General features: G+C 44.1%; 1 protein-coding gene across 2 annotated transcripts in view; it reads left to right on the forward strand.

Annotated features, from left to right (window-relative positions):
* LOC136586995 (pituitary tumor-transforming gene 1 protein-interacting protein-like) overlaps window positions 1-22,658 on the forward strand; it is a 63,296-nt gene extending 40,638 nt beyond the window's left edge. For both annotated transcript variants that reach the window (XM_066585386.1, XM_066585387.1), the window contains exons 6-7: window positions 8,097-8,143; window positions 20,570-22,658. In XM_066585386.1, coding sequence (XP_066441483.1) covers window positions 8,097-8,143; window positions 20,570-20,619 — 97 coding nt within the window. In that variant the 3' untranslated portion in view covers window positions 20,620-22,658. The remainder of the gene's footprint in view (window positions 1-8,096; window positions 8,144-20,569) is intronic.
* The last annotated feature ends 2,276 nt before the right edge of the window (window positions 22,659-24,934 follow it).

Here is a 24,934-nt window from a genome sequence, read left to right on the forward strand (position 1 = left end):
TGTGTCTATGCTGAAGCAAATATGGAGGTGCCAAAATTGGCTGCGTCAGGAAGGGCTTAAAGGGGGTTGTCCACGAAGGTTCAAAACGGTTGGATACCAGATTCATTTTTGACACTACAGCACATCTCAGATGCAAAAGATTTAATAATTCATTCAGTAATTTTCTAAACCCGTTCATTCTATGATGCGTTACTCCGCATGGCATAACGAGGTTTAGCATTACATTCCCTTATTGTCCTATTCACCTTGTTAAATCCCCGCTTGAACTTCGGCACAAGGCGCCATTCTAGGAATGAATCCCATCACATGATTTGCAAATTACCGGGATGAGCAGAGGATGACTTGCGGGATGTTCCGCCGGCCTCGTAAAATCGCCACTTTGCCCGCCGATAGATGGGTTATTTCAACCAAAATGCAATTTCGTATTTGTCACCTAATGATTTGCAGGCCGCCTGTTCAGCGGAGTCTCCGACCAAGAGGGCAGCATTTCACAGATAGGATTTTACTCTGCCAATATATTGCTCTTCTCGGTTGCTTGACCATGAACGGTCAACGAAATAAAACTTTTTATTCCTCCAGGGTCTTCATATTTTCTTGGATACAAGCAAATTTAACTTTTGGAAAGTCCCCGCTATCCTCCTGTCCCATCTCATGAGGAAATCCACTCCTCCCTGTGTAGAAATGTATCGATTTTTTTAAGGGATTTTCCAGCTTCAGCAAATAAAGGTTATTGTAGAATGAAGTTTTCTAATATGTCATCACTATTTGTAAGAACTCTGCTTGCTGTCCGTCAGTAGGAAGTTTCATTGTCTGTCACAGGACCTGAATGTCTTGTTCATAGGGCACACAGAAGCCAAGTGTTGATACACATACAGTAAGGAGTCGTGCAGCTGTGGGCATCACATAACCAGGGCAGATTTTATATTCCCTGGCAGAACACAATGAGTACTTCTATTGAATTTTCAGCAAGCAGAGATCTTGAAATCCACAAGAAATTAACAGACAGTATATTGGAAGAGTTGGATCGTTTTTCACTACTAAAAGTTGTTGTCAATTAACAAAATGCAAAGTGACTGAACAAAGGAGAAATCTGAAACAGATCGATATTCGCTGGGATCGCCCTTTCTTTGCTTTCAAAACGACATCCGTTCTTCTCGGCACACTTGCACACAGTTTTTGAAGTAACTCTGCGGGGTGGTTGTTCCAGACCTATTGGAGGACTTACCACAGATCTTCTGTGGATGTAGCGTGCTCAAATCCTTCTGTCTCTTCATGTAATCCCAGGCAGACTGGATGATGATGAGATCAGGGGTCTAAGGAAACCATACCATCACTTCCAGAACTCCTTTTTCTTCTTTACACTGAAGATAGTTCTTAATGACATTGGCTGGATGTTTGGGGTGGTGGTTCTGCTGCAGAATACGATCAGGGAGGCTTCTGATTCGCTCCAAATTTATTGTATAATAGAAAATTATCTGCCTGTATTTCTCTGCATTGAGGATACCATTAATCCTGACCAAATCCCCAACTGCATTTGTTGAAATGCAGCTCCAAACATGTGAGGATCCTCCACCATGCTTCACTGCTGCCTGCAGACACTCATTATTGTACCGCTCTCCACCATGCTTCACTGCTGCCTGCAGACACACTCATTATTGTACCGCTCTCCACGATGCTTCACTGCTGCTTGCAGGCACTCATTATTGTACCGCTCTCCACCATGCTTCACTGCTGCCTGCAGACACACTCATTATTGTACCGCTCTCCACGATGCTTCACTGCTGCCTGCAGACACACTCATTATTGTACCGCTCTCCACGATGCTTCACTGCTGCTTGCAGGCACTCATTATTGTACCGCTCTCCACCATGCTTCACTGCTGCCTGCAGACACACTCATTATTGTACCGCTCTCCACGATGCTTCACTGCTGCTTGCAGGCACTCATTATTGTACCGCTCTCCACCATGCTACACTGCTGCCTGCAGACACTCATTATTGTACCGCTCTCCAGCATGCTTCACTGGTGCCTGCAGACACTCATTATTGTACCGCTCTCCACCATGCTTCACTGCTGTCTGCAGACACTCATTATTGTACCGCTCTCCACCATGCTTCACTGCTGTCTGCAGACACTCATTATTGTACCGCTCTCCACCATGCTACACTGCTGCCTGCAGACACTCATTATTCTACCGCTCTCCACCATGCTTCACTGCTGCCTGCAGACACTCATTATTCTACCGCTCTCCACCATGCTTCACTGCTGCCTGCAGACACTCATTATTCTACCGCTCTCCACCATGCTTCACTGCTGCCTGCAGACACTCATTATTCTACCGCTCTCCACCATGCTTCACTGCTGCCTGCAGACACTCATTATTGTACCGCTCTCCATCATGCTGCACTGCTGCCTGCAGGCACTCATTATTGTACCGCTCTCCACCATGCTTCACTGCTGCCTGCAGACACTCATTATTGTACCGCTCTCCACCATGCTACACTGCTGCCTGCAGGCACTCATTATTGTACCGCTCTCCACCATGCTACACTGCTGCCTGCAGGCACTCATTATTGTACCGCTCTCCACCATGCTACACTGCTGCCTGCAGGCACTCATTATTGTACCGCTCTCCACCATGCTACACTGCTGCCTGCAGGCACTCATTATTGTACCGCTCTCCACCATGCTTCACTGCTGCCTGCAGACACTCATTATTGTACCACTCTCCAGCCCTTCAGTAAACAAATTGCCTTCTATTTCAGCCAAATATTTCACATTTTGACTCCTTAGTCCAGAGCGCCTGCTGACCTTTTTCTCCACTGCAATTCTGATGTTTTGGCTCATAGTTGAGTCGCTTGGCCTTGTTTCTGCAAAGAAAATGTCTTTTTGGCTGCAAGTCTACCATGAAGACCACTTCTGGTCAGACTTCCAACAGTAAATGGGTGTATCTGGGTCCCACTACTTGTTGCTAGTTTGGGCCTGATGGCACTGCTGGGTAGTTTCCTTTTTTTTTTTTTTCTTAAAGGGAAGTAAGCAGGATGTCTTTCATCTACTGCACAAAGATTTTTTCGCCGACCACTACGTCTACACTGAACATTGGTCGTTTTTTTGTGCCTCTTCAAAAGAGCTTGAACAGCACATCTGGACAACCCAATCTGCTTTGATATCCTTGCCTGGGATAGACCTTGCTGATGCAGAATGACTACCTTGTGTCTTGTTGCTGTGCTCAGTCTTGCCATAGTGCATGACTTGTGACAGAAAACTGTCTTCCACATCCTCACCTTTTTATAGCAGAGTCTAGCTGCTCCTCACCCAGATATAAGCCTCCTACACAGCTGTTTCTGTTCCAGTTAATGACTGTTTCAACCTACATGTGAAGATAATTAGCATCATTCGTTTGGTCTAATTGGTCAATCCGACACCGGACTATAATCTAACAATAGTCTGAATTTGTGAAAGTGAATTTAAAAGAATTGATGCTGTTGAGAAGTGTGTTCACCCCAAATATTGGTATCATTTAGATTTCTCTCTCGTTTAGGCCTCCTGCACACGAGCGTTCCGGATTCCGCTAGCGGATTTTCACGCGCGTATGGTACCTAAATGTGCCTACGGATAGGTGCGGATGCGTGAAAAATTACCCTCGGATATACGCGGATGTGTTGCGGAAAAAAACGCGCAGAAAAACCAGCAGACGCCCCTTATTGTAAACCCAACCCCTAGAGAACTGCCCATTCCTTGGAAAACAGCTTTAAAACCAACACCCAGACTCCGTTTTGTCCCTCTTGCTTGTGCGAGCACCATTAAATTATTCTGGCAACATGCTTTCACCCGGTGAGCAGATGTCTTTGTGGGCATGGTTGATCCATGTAACTTTTTTCGGGTGCTTCTCCAGCGTGACTTTATTTCAGTCACTGCAAAAAAATTCACAAGAGGAATTCATTACTACAGATTTTGCATTCTTACATCCTGCATTGGCAAGAAATACTACCTATCTCCCTCTACAAATTTGCCTGTGAAGCTCTGCTGTGTGTTGGGACGCCTCCTACCATGCCTACTTCCTGTAGTCATAGCAACCAGTGACTCCATCCGCAGCTGCACTGCGGATGTACTGCGTGAAAAAACGCACCCATTCACTTGTATTGGAGGCTTCACGCGCAGAATCCGACCCAAATTAGAACAGGTCGCAGATTTTTTCAAGCGCGTGAAAAAACGCGATACAAATCCGTCCGTCTGGGGACAACTGCGGATCCTCATAGGAGTATATTGGCTGCGGTCTGGGGCGGATAATGTGCCTAAAATAACGCGCTGGAAATTCCGTTCGTGTGCAGGCACCCTTACTCTGCATTTTGTGAATTGACAAACATGAACTATTAACATTTCCATTTTTGAAAGCATTCTTATCCCTCCCTCACACAAGCGTTGCGGTCAGCGCTGCAATTTAAATTGCGGTGCTCTGCCACATTTTTCTGTTCGACGCTTCTAGCACTCCATCGTTGATGAAGAGCATTAAACGCCTAAACATAGAACAGGTACCGCTCGAAAATTGCAGCGCTGCGATCGAGGGGCTGTTTGAGCGGTCCCATTGAAAACAGTGGGAGTGTTATACCGCCATTAGGGTGGTGCTGAAAGGGAGGCTTACTCTGCAGCATTGTTCCACACCTGCCTAAAACTTTTGCACAATACTGGTCATTGTTATATAACCAACTAACTGAAGCAAGATTTGCTATTGTAACATTCTAGTGTCACAATAACCAAAATTCTCTTTATCCATCTCATCGGCAGCTATTGGAGCTACCATGCTCCATCGTAAACATGCGCACGCGGCTCAACCAAGCATGCCTGTTGATTACAATGGAAAGGGATGGAAAAAAATATCAGAAGTGTTGCAATCGAACAAGTCTGACCCTTTTTTTTTTTTTTTTTCTGCTGCTATGGACTCGCTGTACCCCCTGCAGTCAGGAGGAGATTGAATAAAGCGACAGTGCCACTACTTACCTCCTCAGTGGGACTGCTGGAGGGAGCTGAACTCTCAACTATTTCTGTCAACGCCATTGAAATGAATATAGTGGCGCCACACGTGTGCGACCATTGCTCCGTTTAGTCTCCATCGCTGTGGGTGGGTGCAGGGAGCCGCAGTGATGACACAAAAGGACCATGGGACCCCCTTTCTCTGACTCGGTGGGGTTCTCAGCAGTGAGACCCCCACAATCAGACTTGTATCACCCCCAATCAATAGGTGGTAAAACGTCTTTAATTTCCTTTGCGACCTAATCTGCACTTTGAGAGAACCTGTTGAGTGATCAGCTTTGAAGGATTCACCCCCCTCGCCACACTAATGACCCATTTTTCTAATTAAAAGGGTTTTCCAGGACTAGGATATTAATGACCTATCCTTAGGACAGATCATCGATATCCAATCATGGGGAAGGGGTGGTTTGCCACACTGGACCCTCACTAATAAGCTGTTTGAAGAGAGTAGCTCTGTTCCATTTAATGGGATTGAGCTGCTATACCGCACGCATCCACTCTGAAATGAACGGTGCTGTGCCTGGTAAGCCGTGATGATGCTGTGGCACTCAAATACCTGGTCGTGGGGGCAATCAAATATTTAGGACCTATCTTAAGGATAGGGTCATGAGATCTAGTCCTGGAAAACCCCTTTCATTTTGAAGTTTGAGGATATCAAACCAGAACACGGAGCACTTATGTTACCATTCTCCTAGTCCTGGTTAGCACTAACTTTCATTGGTCGTTTGTATTGGATAGTTTCCATGCATGATCTGCGAGGATGCATGACGGATGACATTGCATCAGTCACTGTGATACTCTACAGGCAGTGACTTTTGACTCCAGGCTTGATGTGTCCAGTGATTAAGGGAGTGACGTTGAACACTTATGATGTTGTGTAAGAAAACTTTGAGTTTGTTTCCACTGATGACAAATTTATGTGTCGGAGTCATTAAATGCGAGTGGTGAGGGGGGGGGGGGGGGGTTCAAACCGGGCAGATTTGTAATAACCCGGTAGTATAGGTGTAACCGGTTCTGCTCCCCCCAGGCTGTAGTTCTCCTGTGCTCTCCGCTGCGTTCCTGTTCTTTCTTTCCACCGCTCTCCCTCCCACGGTGTAAATCTCCAGCTTTCACCTTCACATTTCCCGCCTCTCTTGATTTTAATTGGGGTGATGGAGTTCATGAAGGTGTCGGAGTGGTATTAAGTGCTGTGCCGGTATTAAGATATTAGTGTTGCAGGTTATGCATCGCAGCCATTGATCTGCATCCTTTTATCTCACCAGCGGCCCAAATGGGGTCTCAAGAGTTTCCCCAAGGACCCCACACTTGGAATAAATACACTGTAAGCTTTGAAAAAAAGCAGGTTGTGTATGAAATGGTAATAATCCATCTAATTGGGAGGACATGCTGCCATGTGTAGTTCTACAATCAGTATAAACCAGTTAGTGTTAGTATATACTAGACTTAAGCCATTAAGCCTAAACTGTAAAATCACCGGGCTGTCGAGGCACGGACTCCACAAGTCCGCTGAAGGGGTCCTGTGGTATCTGGCACAGATGTTAGCAGCCCCGTAAGATGTGAGGTGCGGCCTCCATGGATTGGACTAGTTTACCAGCAGATCCCACAGATGATCGATCTGATTGAGATCCAGGGAATTTGGGGGCAGAGTTATCCCCTTAATCTTTTCATGTCCCTCATTCATTCCTGAGCAACATTTGCAGTGTGGCCATTCTGGCTGCTCATCTATTAGTCCGAGTGAAGAGCCACCTACAGAGGGCGCCTCCTGCTCTGGAGGACCTAATGTTTCTTGCATTACACAGGCAGCCCACTAATTTCAATGAAAGCTATGTAATCCTTTGTTTCCCCTATGGGGGCACTGCAGCACTTTGTCCTATTCCCTACCAGATTATAGCTGACTGTTTTGGGGTTCCAGTAGTATGACGACTTTAAACTCTTAAGGACCGAGTGTCCGGCACTTGGTCCTGGGCTTTAATCCTGGCCGATTTAATAAATATACTTAGCTTTAATCCCTCTATCAAGGAGGAGCAGGTTCGGGTTCTCGTCTGTCAGATGCGGCCGAAGAGCCAGAGGGGAAAACAAGTGGTTTTCAACTACTTCTGCCACCTTTTACAGGTTAAACGGCACTCATTGGGTGCCAATATAGAGAAGGCAGGAAACAGGACTGCCATTTCCTGCATTGGGGACCCGGCGATCACCGGCCGGTATAAGCTGCAGAGTCTTGGCAGACCTCCGGCCGGCTCTGACAGGGACTGTTGTCGCACATGGGGATGTTTTTCCCTGTAACCAGGGCTCCTATGGATGCTGCGTCTATGGGATGTCCTAGTTACAGTGGAAAAATGCAAAATAATGAAGAAAAGAAAATTAGTGAATGTTCCCCAGAGGTCTTATGACATCATGGGAGACATAAATGTTACTAAGGAAAAAGGTTTAAAAAGAATCCCAATTTAAACCATCGCCGTATAGCAGAATGACTTTAATGTAAGTAGAATGTTAAAAATTAAGTTTAAAAGAAAATTCAACTTTTTGACCACATTAACCCGAAGAATTAAAAAAAAAAAAAATTCAATGAAAAGAAAAAAAAGTATTAAATAACCTTATGTTATGGAAAAAAAACAGCCGAAACTTTATCAGGCCCGGAAAAGAAATGGGGCCGTAAAACCAACACCTGGGTAAAATGACTATAAGGTCCTTGTTGCACCAAAACGCTCTGGTATTTAATGGGTTAATTGGCGTATAGGTTTTGTCGAATCCCTTTGGAGATGAGTGACATGGGGTTATCTGGCAGCCACTTACCTCCTGTGGTCTATTAAAATAATGGGGCTTGACTTATAGGTGTAATTAGAAGCTCTTGGGCCGCAATGCATAATCCGTAATGGGGCCATCATGTGCCACTTATATTACTGCTGTCATCTTATAGAATTAACCCTTCAGGAGACGTCCTGACGATACAAAGTACCGGTATAGGAAAGGGCTTTTATTTTTGTTTTCTCTCTGAAGCATCTGTATATTATGAGCCGCATTCTCCTCTACAAATCTGTAAATCGTGTTTTTAATTATTTTTACAGAAAGAACGAAAGGACCGTAAAGCATAACGAGATCCGGAAGAAATATGGTAAGTTTATGCTCTGCTTAAACTGAAGACTATTTATTTTTTTGTATTTTTTTTTTTGTTTTGTTTAAAGCGATTTGCTAGAATGACGTTCAGCAGCGAAACGTAAAATGATTGACGCCGCGCGTTCTGCCAAATGTTTTGACCTATAAAATTAAATCATCTTTTGTTATTGTTTTCTGTGCTATAATTACAGGTTGTTCTAAATGATTCTCTACCTTCTGTTTCAGTAACCTGTTCAGCGCTGCACAGTAACCGCAGCGTAAACTCAGCTACACAACCTGGTTTAAAGGAACAGTAGCAGAAAGTGTGTTTTTCTGTGTATGCTCATTAAAAAGGAGATTGCAATCTTCAGGTTGGCTATTAGAGGAATCGCAGTAAGCTGCTGAGCTCACTTGTCAGCTCTGCCGTATAGACTGGGACACAGTGAGCAGGGAGTGGAAGACTAAATGACAGTTCTGTTATACTGCTGAAGGCCTAGATATTGCGATATAGTAGCACTAGTCACACAGGTAAGACTGTGTGCAGCTCGTATGACGTTCCCTCGTTTCTGGGGAATCGGCTGCACAACATTACTTCCTGGAAACTGTAATCTCTGCCATTTCCCGTCCGTTATCTTCCGTTCACTTCAGCTGACATAAAGCTTGCACCCCATGCTGCACTTTCTGTACAGACAGACAAAACCATGTTGGCACTGGTTTCAGTTGTTCGTGGCAGTGCTGTTTTCTGGCAAACTGCTGCAGTGTGGGAATACTTGTATCCTTACTGTTAGAGAAATCTACAGTCTTCCTGGTGAGTTTATGTTGGGCTTGTGCTTATACACATTAGCCAGTCGGAACAAGTGGAGCTTCAGTGTAAAGTATGGTATAAAGACAGGACAGCAGACTGAGCCTCTAAGGAGAAGGGGGGTGGATTTCATACTTTTTATAGACCCGTTCGACAGTGTTACAGTAACTGATCAGCTGTGCCTTTTTAACCCCTTGGCGTCCCAGGACATATATGTACCTCCTGGGTGTGTGGGGTTTGTATGGAGTGGTTTCAGGAGGTGTCATTGTACCTGGGGGCCTTCTGAAGACCCTCAGGACTGTCATGTATTTCTGTCTATTAAAACGGGCCCGTGTCATAATAGAATGCCTGTAGAAATACCATATACTTCAATATTGGAGTATTTGGTATAAGCGATCAAACTATTTCATGTTTAGGTCCCCTATGAAGATTAGAAGAGGGGTCGGAACTTAAAAGGAAATGAAGAAAATGTTGTATAAAGTAATGGATATTAAGGCCTCATGTCCACGGGCAAATTATGAATTAGGATCCACAGCGGATAACCCGCATGCAGATCCGCATCCCATAGGGATGCATTGACCACCCGCGGGTAGATAAATACCTGCGGATGGTCAATAAAAGTGATTTTTTTTAAAAATGGTGCATGAAAAAAAATGGACTATGCTCCATTTTCGTTCGGGTCTCCCGCGGGGACGGCTCCCGCGGGCTTCTATTGAAGCCTATGGAAGCCGTCTGGATCCGCGGGAGACCAAAATCGGAATATACTCACCTGCTCCGGATCTTTCCTTCTTCGCGGCTTCATCTTCTCTCCGTTGCGACCGGATCTTTTTTCTTCGGGCCGGCGCATGCGCGCGGCATGCAACCGACATGCCGTGCGCATCCGCCGGGCTGAAGAAAGAAGATCCGGCCGCGGCGGAGAGAAGATGAAGCCGTGACAAAGGGAAGATCCGGAGCGTGCGAGAGGAGTTAATTCTTATTTTAAGCGCTCATGTCCGCGGGGCAGGAGGGACCCGCTACGGATTCTCCAAGGAGAATCCGTAGCGGGCCTGATTTTCCCCGTGGACAGGAGGCCTAAGGTTTATAAAGAGAAAAAAAAAACTTTTCCCATATTTATAATCAAGACAAAAAAAAAATATTTGGTTTTGCCAAATCCAGAAAAACCCAATCTATCAATGCATTATTTATCCCTCCATGGTGAATGTCATCAGAAGAATAAAATACGCCATGCCAAAATTGTGCTTTTTTTTTATAAAAAGCGATCAAAAAGTCATATGTACTCCACAATAGTACCAATGGAAACTACAAGTAGTTCAACAATAAATGAGTCCTCGCACAGCCCCATCAACAGGTAAATAAAGCCTGCTATGGAGGTAAGGAGATGGTGACAAAATATAATGGATTCATTTCAAAAGATCTTTTTGTTTTTAAAAATAGTATATAGAAAAAAAATGGACGTTTAACGGATCCAATAGCGGCCCGTAGGATTGAATTAGCTCTTTATTTTTACCATCAGGGGGAAGCAACCAGGTTGGACATTTCTCCCTTTTGGCACTTTTTGTTTCGCCGCTTTTAATGTTTTTGTCAACTTGAGATTCAGCCCATTTTGTCTTTTTTTAAGGTGTTGGCTGATTCCCTTAAAGGTTGCCATATACATAGCCTAGCTCTCCTCAGTCCTTCGGCTAGACCATTGTTTATTGGGGTAAGGGTGTGCCAGCAATTTTAAAGCACCTAGCTGGTCCATAGGTGCTAAAATCCCTTCCCTTCCCTCCCATTTATGGTGCTAATTCTGTGTATTGCTCCCCGTAATAGTATCTTTAAATAGTCTTTTAGTCATTAATTCGCTCGGGGAAGAGCCACCCTACTATGCAAGGTTTTACCCATTAGCTCACCATGACTTCAGCTTACTGTTGTTGACGGGGGTAGTGCCACAAGGTAAGTCTATGTATTCTTTCTCTTTCCGATCAGCCCCGTCTTTGTGCCGTTGTGACTGTTCTGTGCAGGTTATTTACTCTGAGATTAGAATCTTCTCCATCTGATGACCTTTCCTCTGTCATTTCAGCAGTGTGAAAGCTAAATGTAAAACCTCTGTTAAGCAGCGATAACAAGACTGTTAGGTTAGGGATGGCGACCCGCAGCAAATATCGGCTTTCCCATTTTTAAACATTTAGCTGAACTTTATTGTGTTGGGATACTCGTATACAGAATATCCGCATATTGCTCTGTACGATAACATTTCATTAAAGATATTTGCAAAAATGGAGAAATGTCAGAATATTACAGTCTCCAGAAAGTGATGGAGATGAACCCCTCCCATTGATACCGGTGAGTGACAGAATAGTAACTCGATACAAACAGATAAGGCTTTGTGTGACTATCTCCTGCCATTAGGGTCCTTTTACAGGGGGTTGACTGTCCGTTACCATTCATCGTAAAAGGGCTCTTATCCAGGCTCCCAGCAGTACAATAGAGCTGTCAGTAACTTGCTCACCCTCTGATGATGAAAAAACTCTGCATTCTGTCCCAGTCTATGCAACAAAGCTGACAAGTGAGCTGCAGAAAATTGGTAAATTTTGTTGCCCTATGACAGATGGGCAGTTTGACATAAAGGCAATTATAAAGCAAACGTGTGTAATTTGATTCATCGAATGTCAACGGATGGAATCTTTTTTTGTTCTACATGGCAGAACAATTCAAGAAACCAAACCATGGATGTTGGCGCAGTGAGGCAGTGGGTGCCACGCACAACACACTCGCGCCCGACAATGGTGAGCATCTCGATCAGCTTTTCAGCCCCAAATTGAAGGATTATGACTAGGGAACCTAGCTAAGGAGCTGAAGAACCGCTTTAGTGTATTGGAAACTATGATCTTCCGATTCCTGCAGGTGAGCTGATTGTGTCGCTCTTTATTTCATGGTGTGAAAGTGGTCCATGGCTTGTTGAAACGTGACGCCCACCACCTCACTGTGCTGATATCCAGTGTCTGGCTTCTGTAAACATTCAGCAAACGTCAAAGAATGTTTTTTGTTTTTTTTCGGGGGGGGGGGAGGGGGGTCCACATGAAGGAATTCAATTACACCTCTTTGCCAAAATGATGTCTGACATGAAAGTGTATAAAGCGGACTGTCCTTCTGATGCCATCTGGCACACGGCACCACAACTTACCGGATGTCAGTGGAATAATTCAAGCTCTATCAGCATACCGCCAGCATCCGTTTGTGGCATCCTGTGCCAACGTAAGATGGGAAGCTTTAGTTTCAGAGCCACCCTTGTAGATTACTAAATTTAATGCGTTTAATAAAATCCTGAACTAAATGCGGTTTTCCGATTTAAACGCTGAAGGTTTTTATATTTTTCATTATTCAGTGCTGACCTCCTGACTTCTTGGTTTAGTTTGAGTTGATATCGCTAACTATTTGGGTGGTCTAATTTGACCCTCTTGACATCCATGCACACAATGTGATAGAAGAATTCTTATTTATGGTTCTCCGTTGGCATCGTGTTTTTTTTTTTTCAGAATGCTTTGACTCTCGCGCTCTCCTGACGGCTCGTCTGTTTTAGTAAATGCTTGTGTTCTCTATTAACCCCTTCAGTGGCAGGTTTATTACCATGTCAGCGCAGTGGCAGGTTTTCCTGAGGTCATTCGAAGTGGCAAACGTCTACAGTGCCACAATAACTGTGTCCTGGCCAGCATTTCAGCACTGGAGCTGTCCACAGAAATCTTCCTGGGTTTAACTGCATGGTCAGTGCAGCAAGCCCTGGAGATTTTCCGGGCGTGCCATTAAAGGGGTTAAATAACAGTTCTAAAATGTTTCTTCTTAGAAGTCGTGCCTTCCATCTGGCTTTCTTCCCGGAAATGAATGAACTGTCCTTACTCGGTGTCACACTGTCGAGTCCATGCTGATCATGTCGGAATGAGTCCGGTTGACGAGAGAAGTTGTAATATCTAGTTGTTTAGGTTTACATGGAGGAATAGCACAATGCAGAGTGATACTCCAGATTTATTTCATGGGCGATAGAAGTATTTACCAAAACTGACATGTCCAAGAATTTTTGTATACCCTTTAGCTGTCACCAGACCAGTCAATATGCCATAAATCCCGTCCTAGGCGGTTTAATATAATCCAGTGTCCCCAATACACAGGCTGAGCTGTGGATACGGTTTGGGTTGAAGTTTAATCTTTACAGCGTGTGATAAACCTTTCGCAGACGAGCTTAATGTCGCTGCTGTGTAATCTCTTCTGTGTGGTGTTAGCGAAGAGGACGTCAGAAAAGCGAAGCTTTACACGCAGCCTATTGAAGTTTATTGCTGGATTTGTTTTTCCTCCTCGGGTTCATTTTGTGTTACTTCTCCTGACACCAGAACCAGCTGCACCACAAAACAGCTCAATAGAACCGATAATGTCCTTTATGCAGATGGGAATTCTGCAAGATGCAACATTATTCTTCGGGGGGCGCTTTTCCTCTGTGTCCAACTTAATTCACTCCTAATAAGGATGAGTGACAGAATGAGAAGAGATTTATTAACTCGGGCTCAGAAGATTAAACTACAAAATGTCAGCTCAGGCTCGTCTATTGGGGATACGCTAATATGTGTGCATTTTTTTCTCTCTCCTCGTTTGCCCCAACCGGCTTTTCTCATATAATTTAGATGGTAATTACATATTGAGATTTTCTGGCATGGAGAGGGAAAGTGACAAGGAGAAGGATAGAGCTTGCACTGCAGTTTCATGTTAAGGTTGACTTAAAGGGATTGTCTAGTACTTAAAAGCCATTTTCATATACCCCAATAGGGAATTCTGAGTTAAAGGGTTGTGCCAAGATAGAAGGCATAACTTTCTGATCCGTAGGAGTTGACCACTAGGAGCTCTGCCGATTTTGAAAACTGGTGTCTTGACCAATGCCGTTACCTGGATCCCGACAACGCGAACATGTTTACAAGGCCAAGTGGCTCTCTACTTTTGGCAATCTCTACTTTTTAAAGATCCCCTTGACATTAAGCTGATTTACAAAGTGTCTCTCCGCTGGGATTCCTAGCGATCAGCTATAATCTGTGGGGAAAGGTGGAAGTAAAGGCCCATTTACATACACAGATATATTTCAAAGGATTGAAAGATCAGCTATCGTTTTGCATAAAGTACTAATATGCACTAATTGCTATTAGTACTTTATTAGCTACATTTCATGCAAATGAGCTTCTGGAAGCTGTTGCAGAACTTAGCAGGAGGTCTGAGCTCTGTAATTAGCTCCATTGTTTAGTCATGGGCTCCCCGGGGAGAATTCGGCACCATGGACAGCAGACAGTGTGCGGTCCTGCTTATCAGCTGACTGGTTTCAAGCAGAACTGAAAACTGTTATTCAGCCAAACAGAGAGAGATGGGCACATTTAGACACGATTATCACTCAAGAGACTGCTTTTTAGTGCATTTTGAGTGATAATCACTGTCTTAATGGGCCTTTATTGTTCAGTTTCCCTACAGCACCTTCACAGGGGAAATTAAGAATTACACAGTATCCATTCAAATCGATCAGTTGTTTAAGTAATGCAAAAGAAGGCAGGGCCTCCAGAGTGAGAGCCGCTCCTTGTAATTACTGTCAACTTTGGCCAAGAGATGAGGATCCTGAATGGAGGACTAACCCTCTATTGAAGGGGTCATGCCAAGATAGAAAGTTATCTTCTATCCATGGGATTGGGGATTACTTTCTGATTGATCGGGGGCCCACCCATCCCAGGAGCAGGCTTTCCAAAGTTCTCCATTGCTCTCATTGAAATGGAGCGGCATGCATTAACAAACCCTTTAAGACTCCAGTATCAAGGCAGACTCTTTACAATTGATGGGTCACTAAGGTCTCTGCATGAATGGTCTCACTTGGTTTCTGCAGCTCCATTCATTTCAATGGCTGTCTCCAGCGCTTCCAAGTTCAAGTGCTTGGGACCCTTGTTCTCTGGTGGGGGACTGACCGCTGGGACTCCCACTATCCTATCAGAACGTTATGCCCTATCCTGTGGATAGAAGATAGCTTTTCACCTCTAGTCAAGATCCTTATTTCTTGGCCAGAGTGGAGAGCAGCAACACCGGTTTCACATCCGCGTTGGGACTTCTGACCAGATATTCCGGCACAGATGCGGCTGAAAGTACCAAAATAAAAGTACTGTACTGCATAGAGTGCTTTGTCATCTGTCCAAAAGCCGGGCAGCTGGGTGAAAAATGGCAGACCCCATCATATTCAGTGGGGTCCATCCAGCACTATTCAGTTCTATCCAGAGACTGAACAGTTCGGCCGCGGGGATTCCCTTTTCATACTCCCCAAACAGAGCAGGAAAGTGGAATCCCTGACGCAGATGTGAAATTCCCCCTTACAAAGAGTGTTGCTTCCTCCTGAGGACCTGTCCTGTATTAGACACCTTTATTGATTTGAATGGCCATAATGTAATGCGTAATTTTTTTTCTGTGGTGGTGCCGATTTAAGATATTGGTGATGGTCCTGAAAAAAAGCCCTTCACCAGTTGGCACTATTCGTCTCCCACAAACACTTTTTTTTTGTTTTTTTTCTAGCATTTTCCATTATTGTTTCTCGGTCTTCTAATTGCTGAAGAATTTAAAGAACGGCCGTCCGTTTATCTGATCTGTGAGACAATCTATTAGCGTCCAAATATAACTAGGATGTTTCACGTCCCTCGGTGAAGTCAACTGGCAAATTTTACCTTGACCCTTTCTGTATATTACCGATTACTCAATATAAAAATTGCCGCATGGCCAGTGACTAGCGCTCCTCCCGGGAACTAGAGAGCAAAGCAATTTTAAAATGTCAGGTGCGACAGTCTCGAGCTGTGGAGGACAGAAGAGAGAACGTTAAATAAGCGTCTCCATCTGTATAAATAGCAGTGAAGGTTTGTTTGTGTGTTCTTATAAAGCCTGGATTCAAGGGAAACACCGGGGACATCGGAATAATCCCCGGCGCACCTGGCTGCTACCCGCACTCTTTATTACATGAACACAGGTCCAGGATCTATGGATTGTATCCGTCAAGCAGGATATAGAATTGGCCTATAATGGATGCCCACCCTTGAATATCATGTATCATCTGGTATTGCAACTCTATTCACTTAAATGGGGACGAGAATCAACATTGGATGGCACTGCCCACGGACCGATGTACCACTTTTTTTTGGAATAACGGCAAGCACGTTATTATCCTGAACATACCCCTTCTTAATGTTACAGCCAGACATCTTGAAAGAAAATGTATCAAGAAAACTTATTTCCAGCAAGACTTTCATGGCAACCGCTAGACTGATCATTGAAGGTCCGACAATCCCAGGAATGGGGCCAATTGGGCTTTTGCAGTTCACCTGACTCCATAAGCGCTTTGTATTGATTGATATAGCACAGGTAGAGCCTACAGTTGTCAGACATGAATGGCATGTACTTGGTTATACATCAATGCGTCTTATCAGACTATCCCCTAGTGAGGTGTGTTCACATGTAGCTGATTAGATGCAGCTTATCCATGGTGGAAAAATACATACCAAATTTATATCAAAATTCTCACTGTTTGGGGCAGACCCAACAGATTTTAACCCACCAATTGAAACCTGCTGCAGATATGTATCAAAATCGGCACCAGCTACTTAAATACCAATTATGTATGCAAATGAAGCCTTCCCTGAATGCAGCTAATAGCCAGAGACTATTATCTGCGCTCAGATCCTTTGTTCTCCAGGAAGCAACAGTGCCCCCGCCCGGGAGAACTACTGATAAAAGTGAAGGACAAGGTGGGCTTGAATTTAATGATCAGCTAGCAGTGCCCAAAAAGCGGACGATGGGCGCACATTTACACGGAACTATTATCGCTAAAATGATCGATTTTAGCCTCTTTTTTTTTTCCCGATCTTTGGCTGGTGTAAATGGGCCGATTTGCTGGTGTGCTGATTCCCTGTTAACGTCGTCATTACTGTTGGTTCCATGTATGCTAATTACACGATGCATTGGGAGATGAGTAGTCGGACACGTTCTGATTTTATGCATTGCTGACCTTTTGTAAGAATAAGCATCAGTTGTATGTCCTGGCCAACCTTTTTAACCCTTTCCAATCCAATTTGAATCCTAGTTTCCTAAGGGGCTTACTCTTTTTCTGCTGTTATACAACGGTGCTATCTGCTGGCTAAAGTCAGTACTGCATGAGGTGACGCATTAGATAGTCTCTGACAGCAGAGAGGCTGGCAATATACAGTAAGAGAACCCCGACGGACGTCTTCCAACATCGGAGCTGTACAGCCTTAAATCATAATGTCTTTAGACGTCAGACAGTGGATTGGAAAGGGTTAAAGGGGTTTTCTGGTTATTTATGATTGATTGACCTATTCTCCGGATAGGTCATCAATAGTTGATCAGCTGGAGTCCACCGCTCAGGATCCCTGCCAATCCTCTGATCCTTTGGCCCACTGTTGGCCAGATGGTGTAGTAGACTTCACTTCCATTGATCTCAATGGGAGTGAAGCCTTTAATTACACTTCCAGCTTGGCTGTACTGAGAGTGGGCTGGAGGATCAGATGATCCGTGTGGATCAACTATTGATGACCTATTCCGAGGATGATCTGACGATAGAGGGGGTTTTCCAGTCATTGTTGGCTTATTAAGACACATTGAGCATTTCAGAAGCCTCTGGATGCCACTTTTACCGCCCATGTCCTTTGTGCCCTATAACCATTGGCTCACGGGACATGGGCCAATGGGTTTAAGGGTTGTGACTAGAGATGAGCGAGTAGTGCCTTAGTCGAGTATCTCCCCGCTCGTCTCTAAAGATTCGGGGGCCGGCGCAGGTGAGTTGCGGGGTGGAGAAAGGGAGAGAGAGATCTTCCCTCTGTTTCTCCCCGCTCTCCCCCGCTGCTCCCTGCCGCCCCCCGAATCTTTAGAGACGAGCGGGGAGATACTCGGCTAAGGCACTACTCGCTCGAGTAATGTGCCTTAGCGAGTATACTCGCTCATCTCTAGTTGTGTGACTTTAATACTCATCTGCCTCTCCATCCCTCGCTGCCCACACAGTAAGCCAGCGCTCTGTCTCTCCATTGCATGTGCTCGCCACCCATAATGAGATTGTGTGCGCATGCAATGCAGAGGAGTCATCTGCTCAATGGCCTGCGCAGCGGCTTCACCTGCGGACAGTGAAGGTACGCGAAAGCAGGCGAGTATTAAAACTGCATTCACAGACACTTGAGTCCATAATCTTAGATAATAGATATGTCCATCAGTTCCCATGAGCTCCATCTATATCTCCTGCATATCTTCCCTTTTATACAGACGGGCCTATTGACCATCTCCCATATCATCTCACAGTAATGTTTCCAGGCTGGTAATACACTTGTACGGTCGTCCTCCCGAGGAGAACATGATCAGAAGAGAATTCTGCCCTTAATTTGTCTGCCGTCTTAAGTGTCGGGATTGTTTATCCCCGTTGATATAATGGAAAACGCAGAGTTGTTCAGCCAATTTCCTTGTAATCTAATTTATGTATGAAATGCTGCACACAGCAGCAGGATGGGTCTGATGTAACCACTTGTGGGTCCCGTCGGCCAGAGATCTCCGCGGCAATGTGAGGACGAGGATAGGAAGCGGTAAATGTGCCTTAAGGCGGCCGTCCTGTAATGGATTCATGGTTAATCACTGGTTACAATGTGAGCAGGAAGCCGTTAATATGGATCTGTCTATGGCATTGCCCATCTTTGACCTTCCGCATAGCAGATACTACAACCCCCCCCCCTCCCCCCGTGTTAACTCACATATTGCACCAACGTGGTAAAGACTATTTACTAATCCTAATTCTAGTGCAAATTTAGACTAGTTTTACAATGCACCAGATGTATCACCGTGGCTCTGCTGAAGGATATGCCAGGTCTTGGCATTAGATGGTCTCGTCTGACTTTTTATACCAGCCTCTACAGGACTCCATTATTTAGGAGGCATTGGCAAGTAAAAAATTAATTTGGCTCCTAAATTTTTCAGTTTAGGGGCCAAATTTAAAGAGGCCTGTCAGGACTTTTCTTTATTGATGATTTATCTTAAGGGATAGGACATCAATTCAATAGTTGATCGGTGGAGGTTTGCCGCTCAGGATCCTCACTGATCGCCTGATTACCAGCACTGCTGCCAGTATGGGCAGTACAGGAAGTAGATAACGCTGTACTTAGTGCAGTGGCCCGGGTTGGTTTTGCAGGCTCGGTTCCCATTGAATTCAAATTGCAAAAGTTCCAGACAACCCCTTTAAATAAATGTGAAGTACTCGCTGTACTGTATTATATACAGCACTGTTATTACATAAACACATCCAGAGTGCCCTCTCAGTGCTGGTATGTACAGCAGTGTTTGGGGGGTGGGTCATCTGATGTGCCCAGCGTGAGGGAGGCCATCTGACTTTTTTGTTTTTGCAGGGACAGTCGCAACCAGATAGAAAAATCTGATTGCAGTTTATAAAGTTTTGGGCACGACGTTGACCATTTTGGTCATCACCTGGGGCACTGTACTACCTAGCTGAGTTTACACAAAAAATTGCACCAAAATCTGATGCAATTATTGGCATGGGGTGTTGCGTTTTAGGCTCATTCTGACGAGTCTTAAACTATTTAAAATCAGTAAATCTGCCCCTGTTTGGCCTGAAACATTAAAAGTAGCCTTCCGTTTTGTGTATACAGCTCCTAAACAAACCTATGTATGTCCATGGTTATAGAATACAAATTAACCCTATGTATTCCTGAAAATGTGACTTTCAGGCTATGCAAATTAGTGATGTAGTAATCCTCCACAGCGCCACCTATCAGAAGGTAACGTCGAAACAGCTGTATGTACACAGACTCTGACTCTGGCTTACATCCTTGGGCCTTTGGCACACTTCCCATGTATGGTGGTTGCACCCACGAGGCTCACAGGCGGCATATTAACTCCTTAGTGACCACCCCATAGTGTTTTTACGTCTTAGCTAGGTGGGCTTTGATGCCCAGGGATGTAAAAACATGCTTTCTCTGAGGATTAAAGCCATGTGAGCTGTAGACATGATAGCTCCATGCTGTCAGTTCCCGGAGATAGCTGACCACATGGAGCAGTCATGGAGGACCCCCGTTCTCCGTGATGTCCTGCGGCGATCTGGTCCTTGAAGACCTGATGCCGGTCTACTGCGCATGCACACGCCAGGTGGCATTACGTCAGCCGCATGTGCACGTAGGCCTGGGAAATTTGAAGTCTCCTGGCTCCTGAAGGTATACATAGGCCGGCACTCTGTATTGGATCTTATTTATTTTGTTTGTTACACCTTTTTATAAAGTTACCATTAAATAATGCTTAAAACGCTGCAGTACCACTTCTGACCATCAGATGGCAATCATTATTTTTAAGATGCAGCAGTTTGTTTCCTACTCTGAGGTCAGATAATTACACATTCCAGGATGTTTAGTAACTAATGGCGATGTGGATTTATTGTGTGTTTATTGTTTCACTTTATTGGGAACCCATTTCTTAAAAAAAGGAAAAAAAAATGATATATAATTTTTTTAAATAATTGACCCTTTTTCTTCTCGCTTTCTTGGGATTATAGGCTGCATTAGTCACACATCACACTGAATTTTCTAATGCGATTTCCCTCTTATTTTCTAGGTCTCCTCCAAGATATGGATCATCCCTACAGCAAATTTGATAACGAGTAAATCCGGATAAGATCTGTGGATGTGACTCCGTCCTGCCGCATGCGCCAACCCTGTAGACGCCGGACTGCCAGCAGATCATTTTCAGTGTGCAGTGCATGAGGCTTCCGACCACAGACCTAGTGATGGTCACTGCTGATCCTGTTGATCGGCCATCATTAGGTCTATGGTGCCGAAGAGATCATTTCCGACCAATAGAAATGTAATCCATTAGTCGAAAAAAGTTTCTGAACTAGTTACATTTTTTTCTCAGCTAGTAATTAACCCTTTGATTAGCGGAAGGACATGCACAACAATGCACATAAATTCTGTTTGCAACTGCGGGAACTTCGTTCCCTTTGTTGCAGATACTTGCACTTCTCTGTCTTTACCCACCAGCTTTTTGATCGGGGCAAAAACAGGACTCGTTGGCTCTGCTGCTATGTCTGTTTGAATAAATTATTGCATTCCACATATAATAGGAATTCTGAAGCAGCTTTCTGCAATTCCTCTGTCGCTCCTCCTGGAAATTGACAATTGGACATTAACATTTCTCTTTTCCATACAGTGTAACATTTTCAGCACTGATTGGACAGTATGGAACTACGAGGAGGGAAATGGTAACACCCAGGTGTCAAGTCTATTTATACTTTTGCAGGAGGAATAATGGAGGAATGACGTATTCTCCATCAAATAACACTTCTGGAGCATTGCAGAAACATGCCAGGAGAGCTGATGGGTCATCTTCAACAGGCAACTCGTATGTGAATTTTTTTTATTATCATGTTATTGCTTTGTTTTAACTCTTGATATCACTTTAACCGCGGCACATATGTGAATGGGAAACATTTCTTTATTTTTTTTTAGATTTTCTCAGATTTTTACTCCCCCTCCCCCACCCCACCCCCTAATGGTCTCGCTCATTATAATGTATATTTAACCGTACTTTGTTGCTGCAGTTATAGGGATTTTAGCACTTTGGTTCTGGAGTGCGACTCTGAGTTGTCACTAGAACCACATTTTCATAAAGTTCTTGTAAATGGGGTGGGTCAGATTTTGCCACCAGAAAGGGCGCCAATTCTGCCTATGGTCCCTAATTAAGCGAATACCTGCAATAATGGACACAGACCGTAGACAAAGATGGCCTCTTTAAAGGAACCACCAGACAATTGCTTGTATTAAGGTTTCCTGATATCATGGGGGCCTTGAGAAATGGACTTTTTAGGTAATGGACAATTCTGATGATACTGTGCCAGCCCGTGAGAACTTGGCACTCTGCCATGCCAGCCTATTGCTTTGTCTAGTGATGCTCCTGCAAGGCGATGCTGAAGAACTTGGAACTTCCTACATCTAAATCAGGTTTAAAAAAGAAAATACACCATTATGGAATTACCCTTTAAGCATTTATCTACAATCTGTGTGAATACACGTTGGGGCTTTGCGCCACTTAGTCATTTCCTCCAAGTCTTACATCTTTTACTATATGCGTTGTATTATGGCTTCTGTTGTTTTCATTTTTAATCAATACAGATGTTGAATCTATTCAAAATCACAAACTCGTATCTGCTGTGTTGACGATGCCATGATACAGGCTATCAGTAGAAGACGCAGACACGTAGTTATGGGGGGGGGGAAGAGGTGGAAGATTCCCCCAGTGCCTGAAGGGGTCCAAAGGCCTCTGCCATGCGAGGATGCTGGTTTTAATACTGTGCATGGTAGGCTCTGTTACATGTTTAGCGCTGGGTCCAGGAGCTGCAGCACCTCTTAGAGGAGGGGGGGGAGTCGTAGTAGCATAGTAAGATGAAGAGGACCAGTACAGTGACAGATTCAGCTCTGCTACATCAATGCTTTTACTTGGCTGCTATGGATTCACTGGCATTATTCTATAATATTGGATATGTAGATTGATGCTTACCAGCCAAGCACTTGTGTGATGCTACTTACTGGAGCAGAGGAGCTGACACTCTATTATCAGATGTTGCACTTGATTCACTCTTTTTTTGTTTTTTTTGTTTAGTATTTTGTTGCATTGTTATATTAAAAAACGTGAACCCTTGACTCCACTTTCATACCGGTCTACATTTATTTATCTATCGATCTGTTTTGTAGTGATGCTTATGGGGCACCAACAGGCATAATAGGGGAGGGCACACTTTGTGTATGTGTCTCTTTTAAATATGAAGAAATACACAAAAGTATCCAAGCCGTCTAGATCAGATCGGGTCACATCTCTGCAGGAGGCTGGCTGTTCCGCTCATCTTAAAGGGGGCTGGCTTAGTTATTAAAATAAATGAAACTGCTAACCCCTTTCAATGATATGTGGGGCACAGAATGGGTCTAGATCATGTGACCTGGTGTCGGAACCGGGATGGAAGTGGAGGTTCTGACACCGCAGGTCCAGGTAAGGATTCGTTATAATTGGAAAATTAATTGTAACCCATTTAACAAGCATTTTTATTTTTTATCTTTTGCTTTTAAGGACCAAGTAATTGTTCACATTGCAAGAACCATAACTTGCTGATAACCATGGCAAACCAAAGAAAAATAGCAATTGAGGCGTTCCGTCTCTTTAAATTTATTTTTATGGTGTTCACCATGCTCAATAAATATCTGGGCCATTACGAACATGGTAATAACTGTGCTGCATTAAAAAAAAGTCTATTCCAGTAAAATGTTTTTTGTTTTTTTTTTAAATTGCATCCTTTTTTTTTCCCTTTTTTAAACTTTATAGAAATTTTTAATAAATAAAAAAAATTATAATTTTTTTATTTTATTTTTTTTTGTTCCACAAGGGGGACTTGAAGATGTGATAGTTCAATCGCTAGCATAGTACACTGCATTACTTATGTAGTGCATTCTACTAACACTATGACAGCAGCCTGTTAGACCCCAGCTCTGGCAGAGTGTCATAGGATAAGTTACATGGCAGACACTGACACTGACACTGCTGTACAAAGTTTTAAAAAGTAATAGTTTACAATTAAAGAGCACCAAGAAGAAAAATATCCAATCAGTGAGATGAACCGCATCATTCTTATTGGTTGAAACGTCCCGCTGTCCTTTATAGCCGTAACCTCATAACAGAAGCAAAAAAGTTATTCTGCCAATTAAATGGGGAGACCTAAAGCTGTAAGCTGTCATATTACAATCAGTATAAATGTATATACCCAGAGTACTTTCTAAGAGAAAACCTATTCCTGGTCCTGCAAGCAGTCAGGAAGAAGCAGCGGTGTCTCCCTAAGCTAATGCAATCCCTTCCGGGACTGCATCAAATAAGCCAGGCGGGCGCGGCGAGCGTATGAAACGGACTTAGCAGCTGAAGCTGCTCCATACCGTGCAGGTGCCGGCTGTGTGCGGCAGATAACTGCAACCCGCCAGCAACGGCTCTTTAACCCCTTGGTGACCGGCTAATTTTGTGCTGTAAGGACCAAGCGATTTGCATCGTCATCTTTTGCAAGAGCCATAACTCATTGGCATAGCTGAGTGAAGGCTTGTGGGGTGTTTTTAAAATAATTTTTGTGGGATGAGTTGTATTTTATAATGCCCACTTCCCCCCCCCCCTCTGGGTATATAGGTGTTGTATGGCTTATTTCTTTTTGAGGGGGCAGGGTAAGATTCCTAGATTGGCTAGAAATTCCGCCAATCTTTTTTTTTTTTTTTTTTATTTGGGGGGAGGGGGGGGGTTGTTTTTAGGGCGTCCACCAGTCTGTAACAATAAACTCCCTCAGGCTGCATGCACACGGCCGCTTTGGATTCTTCTTGTGTGATCAGATACCGGCTGTGTGAAAATTTTCCAAGATTTCTGTATTGAATCAATTATACCATATTTATAAGATATATAATATAATTTTTTATAAGCTGGAATCCGTACACTACCATCTCTGCCTCCACCAAAGCGGCTCTCTGGCTCAGACTCTACAGCCCTGCAAGCCACCACCTATAAAACATATATGTGCAGGTTTAAAGCTGCCTTCACTACAAAGGTGTATCAATCACTAAGGGGAGCCTGTCACCTGCCTAAAGCACCACCATAAACTAACTCTTGGTGCCCTTAGGGCAGGTGCCAGTGAGCTAGGTGCTATATTTTTCATACACGCCCACTTCCTAGTGCTCACATGTGACGTCCGCGCACCCGCTGAAAACTTGCTTCCTGTGCGTGCTCTCCCATAGACTCGTGTGGGAGCGCACAGGACTCTGATTTTCGGCCGTTGCATAAACTTGACAGGTGGGCACCGCATGATCCAAGAAGCTGGTGAATATAAAAAATACAGCACCTGCCCTAAGGGCACCATGAGTTAGTTTATGGTGCTTTAGACAGGTACCAGCTTCCCTATAATCA

This window comes from Eleutherodactylus coqui, chromosome 12, assembly GCF_035609145.1.
Source record: "Eleutherodactylus coqui strain aEleCoq1 chromosome 12, aEleCoq1.hap1, whole genome shotgun sequence".
Taxonomy (NCBI): Eukaryota; Metazoa; Chordata; class Amphibia; order Anura; family Eleutherodactylidae; genus Eleutherodactylus; species Eleutherodactylus coqui.